General features: G+C 32.3%; 1 protein-coding gene across 1 annotated transcript; it reads right to left on the bottom strand.

Annotated features, from left to right (window-relative positions):
* Nucleotides 1–868: 868 nt before the first annotated feature.
* Nucleotides 869–3,627, bottom strand: LOC114167478 (GTP binding protein). Its single transcript, XM_028052569.2, has 6 exons — nucleotides 3,413–3,627; nucleotides 2,992–3,052; nucleotides 2,763–2,898; nucleotides 2,229–2,550; nucleotides 1,809–1,937; nucleotides 869–1,709 (listed from the first exon to the last, which is right to left on the bottom strand). The coding sequence occupies exons 1-6, from the start codon at nucleotides 3,504–3,506 to the stop codon at nucleotides 1,255–1,257; spliced, it is 1,197 nt and encodes a 398-aa protein (XP_027908370.1). The 5' UTR covers nucleotides 3,507–3,627; the 3' UTR covers nucleotides 869–1,254.
* Between the last annotated feature and the right edge of the window lie 3,192 nt (nucleotides 3,628–6,819).

The following is a 6,819-nucleotide window of genomic DNA, read 5'->3' as shown; positions in this document are numbered from 1 at the left end:
TACGATGTTTTCCTTTTAAAGATTTTGCTTTATGTAGACTTCTAGCCTATGAGTTAATCATTATGCAATACGAGCCACCGAGCCACCAAAACTGGTCCATTATTCTTATGTGGGTTAGTTCATCTTATTCCATTTGATGTAGATTAAATGTGGAATAAACCAAAACTGGTAGGTCAAACCATATTGTTATTTCTAACTTTAAATTAAATAAATATTTTAAATAAAATTATATTAATTTTTTTTAGTTTTCCATAACCATGCAACATGAATTCATATCACTTGTGATTTCTAAGAGATTTGAGAAAGAGAATAATAACAAGAAATATACTAGTTTTCTCTTATAAGAGAATTACATCTAATTACTTAATCACCATAATTAAACCAATTCACTCATTTCAAGATTTTACAATTCGCTACTTTCAAGATTTTACAAGCACCCTATAAATAAAAATGCAACATAATCAACACACTTCTTAAACCTTACAACCTTACAAAATCTCCTACATCCTCCTTACATCTTCCTGTGAAACTTTATTATAAGATAACCCAATTCACATGTGTTATAATGTTTCCATGTGAAAGGAAGGTTTGAATCCAAGTTAGTGATCTCCAACACCATAAAAAAATAAGGAAAACTACTATGCCACTGATAAATATGCATCAAGTAAAGTTCCAATTATGCGAAGAGGAGTAGACACAACTTGTTCAACTCGTGGTATTTTTAACTGGGAGTTATGAACTATCCATTTTATACCCACTATAGACACATGGATCATTACAGTTAGTTAACACTAATAAAAAAAATATTCGGAGTTATTGTTGAATTTCACATAGACACAAACAAGTGCACTTTATATAAATATGGGACTTGCAAAAAATAAAATTAGAAATTTTATTTGTCATTTTGTCCCTGTAAGTGTTTTCAATCTGTTCTACACTTACAATTGCAGCAGGAAGTAACCTGACACAGTTTTTCACAACATCACCACCACGTTGATTACCACGAAATTTTTAACAAAATGTTATGCTCCACAAAATACGGACTATAAAACTGTGTAAAGAAAACAGGAATACTTGATCTTAAAAGGAGTAAGAGAAAGCAGAAGCATGAAAAAGGTGCCCCTGGTCTTTGTGCAACAGAGGTTGCTCATCTCCTTCTTTCCATGTGATGGCCCACATAAAGGTACCCAGAATGACATTCATCTATCTAACCTTATACCTATAACTAATCACTGAGCTTACATCCAAAATCAACTAAATTTTCTCATCATCACTCTCTCCTCCAAAAATGGAAGCCATTTTCATGGCCAGCTTTGCAGCCATGTCCCTTCTTTGAAAATCAGGCATCAATCTTAAGCCTGCACGCATATTCCCAATCTCAGACATCAACTGTTCCAAATCCTCTAAGTCAAGATATTTACTCTCTTCTGCCTTTTCATCTCCATCAGAATCCATGGTATTGTGCAGCACATCCCTCTCACTCTCATTTTGAATTGCAGCACTTGAAGTTGTGGGCGCAGACTCTTTATCAGGTTTAATTCCATCCTCCTGTTGACCCTCTGCAGTATGATTGTTTTGAGAAGCTGACCCCCCTGCATCTAAGGAAGATGCAGAAACCCATACTTGTTCACTTTCATCCCAGGGATCAGCCGAACCAGCTGATAACACTTCATACTCTGGTTCATAGTCAGATTCTTCTGAAGATAACTCTGGGAAAAAGGATAAACCAAAATTAGTGTTTTCGTTTTTTCTACTTTGACAAGTTGCGAGTAGCATTGTTCAAAGAAAAGAAAATAGAAAGAAAATACCCTCTTTCTCAGGAAATGATGGTTGATTTATTCTATCACCAGATTTCAATACCATTCCAGGCCACATATGAGCAGAAAGTGCACCATGGAGACGTTCAACTCCTTGTAAATCACCATCTATGGACAAACCTGTAAAATAAATTTGAGTGGAAATCATATAATCTGAAATGGTTTTCAATGTTCATCATTCTATCCCTAATGGGGAGAAGAAAAAGATATGATGCGTTTTACAATGATCTATCATTAATCATCTTCCAAATATTTCATTGTCATCTAAGTCACCTACTTTCCTCTCTCATTAATAATGTATTATAAGTATGACTCATCCACATCTAAAACTGAGCATTTGTCAAGGCAAAATTCAGAGTTAAAAGCAATATGTTATACACAGGCTCTTTACAACGGGAAGTGGAGTTTTACATTTGTCAAAATCAGCATTGGAAGCACATGCCTCAATGAACTCAATATTGTGATCAGTGCACCATTCCAAACAGGACCTTCTGATGTCCCATGTCGGTGCCTCATCCCCCAATAAACTAGTTCCCTCCGATTCAGATATTCCATACTCTTCTGAATAACGGTCTACAGCAGAGTCTTCTAGTTTCAGCAACCGCCTTCTGTATTCAGCATGAGCTGGATGCCCTGGAACCAGATCCACTTTGTTTCCAATACACAGTAATATCTCAAAGTTCTGAATATCAGTGTGAGAAACCCATTCTCGAAGTGCAGCTAGGGAAGATGGCTGCACAAAAAGGGTAAATTAAAGATACATTACATGTATTAGTCACTAGGCACACAAAAGAAGAAAGTGGTTCAAGAACAATTCTTCTGCACACGTAAAACCAAACAATAAGCACTGAATACAGAATAAAACCGTCATCAGAAACAAACATTAAGTAATCAACAACATAAACAGAACAAATCAAATGATAATCATGAAGTGATGGAACTAACTTCATTCATGTCAAAAACCATCACCAATGCAGTCATGCGTCGAAACACGGACATGTTTCCAGCAGAAAAATCATCACGAAGATGAGCCATCCATATAGAAACATCAGCAGTATAGTACTTATTATTGATAGTCCACCTGTTTATTCCACAATTAAAACAAACACACTCAGAAATTCAGAAAGATTCATAACCAAAAAGATGGATAAAATAATTCAGGGTGAACATATACCCATGGACATTCACTTCAGAAGCCGAATCAAAAGCATCCTCAACATCAACAGAGGTCAATCCTATTCTCAACATTAGCAAAATCAAATATCAAATTTCAGTTTCACCCCTCGAAATAATAACAATAAACAATACAGCATGCAGAACAAAGAAATGAATTTAGTGTCAATAACTAACGCCAGAACATGTAGACAAAAATCCAAAACATAATAAAATTGAAAAAAAAAAGTCCTACGTTTAAAATTAAAAAGATGTATAATAATATATCTAAGCACGAAATATGATAAAGATGTGATTTAAAACAGTTGCAGGAGACAGAATAATGAAAACCTAGAACTAAATAAAGATTAGTTAAGTAGAATAAGTTGAAGCAAGGTGAAAGGGCGAAGATTTTAGGGAAGAAAAAGGAAAGAGAGAGTTACGAGATATGATGGTGCGTTTGCCAACGTTTGAGGATCCTATGATGAAGATTCCGGGTCGTTTCTGCAGATCCGTTTGCGATTCGGTAGCATCCATGGGAAGTTCCGGGTTTGGATTGTTCCGTTTTACTCTGCTGTTTCCTCCTCTTTTTCTTCTTCTTTTCCCAGTCTCTGTACTTGTTGGCGTCACCCTTTGGCATTAATTTGGACCCTAAGACCCTTGGATGTATCTAACGGATCACATCTCAAATGCCAAGATTCTATTAAGTATTTTTACTTTAATTTTTTGTTAACTAATTTTTTAGTTTTTATAGTCTATAAAAGACTATCCATGATTAAATATAAAAATATTTTAATTGTATAGCTACAACTAATATTAAAATAAAAAATATTTATATAACTATTTATTATATATTTTATTATAATTTTTTATGCTTTGATATTTTTTTACTACAATACTAATTACATTAGAATTTTTAATTATATTTATTATTTTTGTTATAAAAAATGTAGACGTTAAACTACGATCTAATCTACGTGTGATTTTGATTAAGTGTTTTACCATGAAATATAAATCATAATTTTATAAACATTTCATAATACATCTCAAATACAATAAATACGTATTTTATGTATGTAGAGAATGTTTCTTCAATTCTTGTGATAAGATCTCTCGAAGAAAGAGTAAAAGCTCATCAATATTAACAACTCATTTTGTCAACTCTACAAAGACCATCAACCTTGTATGTTAACTCTACAAAAACCATCAATCTTGTAAATTTTTGCTTTTTGCTCTTGTTTGGATAAAAACTATTTAAGGTAAACTTGGTAAGTCATTTTGTTGCTTAAAGAAGAAAAATGCAATTAATGTTACATGCATCTCTACGTTTGCATGTGGACAAACACAACTTGAAAGCACTTCTTCAACATTCGCAATGACTAGAAAAAAATATACAATAACTTTTTCTTCTCAACCTCTCTGTATAAAAACTCTCTTGAAGAAGAAAGGTTGACAACACTTTTTCTTCCCAACCTCTATATATATAACCATTAGCAATTTTGTAATCTTTAAGCAATCCTCAAGCCCTAATTTGTTAGAAAGAACATAGTCTATCTTATCTTCATCTAACAAATACATTCTAATTTGATTGTACACAAAATAGTCATCTAGTAAGCTAAGAACCTCATATATGGTTGTGTTGTCAACAAAAGAATTTATGTTCGGTAAAGGATTTGCATCTTTTGGACATGTATTTACTTAAGTTTATATAATCACTGCGCATCCTCCTCAATTGGTTGTTAGATTTCTTGACCATAACCACATTAGCGAACCATATATTGCATATGATCTATTTTGCAAAGTGGACTTTCAAGAACTTGTTAACCTCTAGGTCAACTACTTAACAATGTTTTTTTATGGACTTTCTCTTCCTCTTAGCTATTGGTTTTGCTTAAGGAAGAATAATGAGCTTATGACACATGAATACGTGATAATGTCTAACATATCTATCGAACTCTAGGCAAACACATAAGAGTTTCAAGTTAATACTTCCTGAATTTATTGTAAAGTGTTCAACTTTGTGTTTGTCTTACTATATTTCATTAAGAGGGTGTAAACCCAACTAAAGTTTGCCTAATTGAAAGTAGGAAAACCCTATTTAAATTTTGATCTAGAGTAAGTGTTTCCTCTTCTAACAAATATGAATCAATCAGCATGAAATTTACATTGTGGCATTGTTCATAAGGTTTATTTTCATTGCTCAAGACATTATAAAAAAAGGTTCAATACTTCAGTTGATGAGTTCATTACTCTTCATGAGAGCATAGAGGACCTTCCTAAGAGGACGAAAACAACAAGAAGGAAAACCTCTAATCCATCATCTCTTAGTTTATTTAGTATTAGTTTATGTTGACTTTTGTTTGCGTTGACCTTGTTGACTATGCTTAAGTTGATTTTGTTGATTCTTTTGTTGTATGTTTGTTTTGTAGGATTGATTAAGACTATCTTGGAAGAGAATATCACTTATTTGGAGAGGAGGATAGACTTAGGCTTGGACCACACACATGAGGCACCTTTTTAGAGAGTTTGAAGTTAACCTTCCCTTCTAGAAGATCAATGGTGCATGGAGAGAATTAGAGGACAATGTAAATGTCTACCGAAAATCTTTCTTGAGTTTTCTTCACCATTAATTAATACCATATCTCTTAAGAACTAAAATGGGTTTTCATCGTCAGTTTGGTTTGATCCACTAATGTTTGGTTTCTTTGAAGAATAAGAAGCCACCTTTAAACTCTAAGCATAACTCCATTGTTGCTTTTAGATAAACTTTGATGGTTACAATTGATTTGTCTGTTCCTTGAAACTTTATCACCATATGCGATGTATAGATGATGACACCAAGCTTATGGAGGGCCTTACATCAAATTAGGATTGTTCGCTTTTATGAGAATGTACCAAACCATTATCTTCCAATGTGTTTCATTAGTACCAAACATGACTAACAAGTCAATGTAACCATAGGTGGGAACTTTATCTCCTTGGAATTCGAGTAGTAAGTCGTGATTGAAGGCTTGTTTATGATTGTGTCTGGAAGTGACTTATTTTCCTCTTACTCTATGCCATCGAGAGTTGCGAAGCTAGACACCATTAATTTACTAGCCACAAATCGTGATGCACACCTAGCACAAAATGTTTTGAAAGAGTCTACCAAATTCTTTGGCAAGGAATAATATCATTGTGGAGTTAGTCTCGTAAACATGAGGAGAAAGATTCTACAATGTATAACTAGGTCAATAGAGAAAAGATTTATCTTAATCATGTATGCCTTCAATTGTTTCAGAAGCCTTACTCTGTTTACCATTTTGGATAGATCGTATCTAATCATTATAAATGAAAGTTTTGGTCATCTTATACAGATGATTTTGTTATAAATGATTTTCTCCTTTATTTTTTTTTAAGGGTTTTCATGTATACATATTAAAAATTACTATCAACTTAGCACACAAAAATAATAAAAATAAATACGATTGTTTATTCTAGTATTATTCATTACAATAATATATAAAGTAAAATAGTAACTACGTATTTACCATATATCATTATAAAATCATTATATGAAAGATAGTGCATATAATTGTAGAAGGATTTCTCACTTAGTATATACATTTTATATTTCTATTTTATCAATCATAAAAAGAAGAATAGATATAAATTACTCCTCCTAAAACAAACTACATACTTCAACTACTCCAATGTTCAATTAAACTTAATGTTTAATTTAAATTAGAGATTGCATACATTAAATATAAAAAATAACAATAAAAACATTATATTTAAATAAATTTATTAAATTAATACAGATATTAATTTTTAATTTATTAAAACAAAACATTATAATAAAAAAAAGCAA

The sequence above is a fragment of the Vigna unguiculata genome, chromosome 10 (assembly GCF_037176805.1).
Source record: "Vigna unguiculata cultivar grain cowpea cultivar isolate G323 ecotype 2 chromosome 10, ASM3717680v1, whole genome shotgun sequence".
NCBI classification, from domain to species: Eukaryota; Viridiplantae; Streptophyta; class Magnoliopsida; order Fabales; family Fabaceae; genus Vigna; species Vigna unguiculata.
Note: the sequence above shows the minus strand (reverse complement) of the source record. Positions and strands in the feature narration are given on the sequence as shown.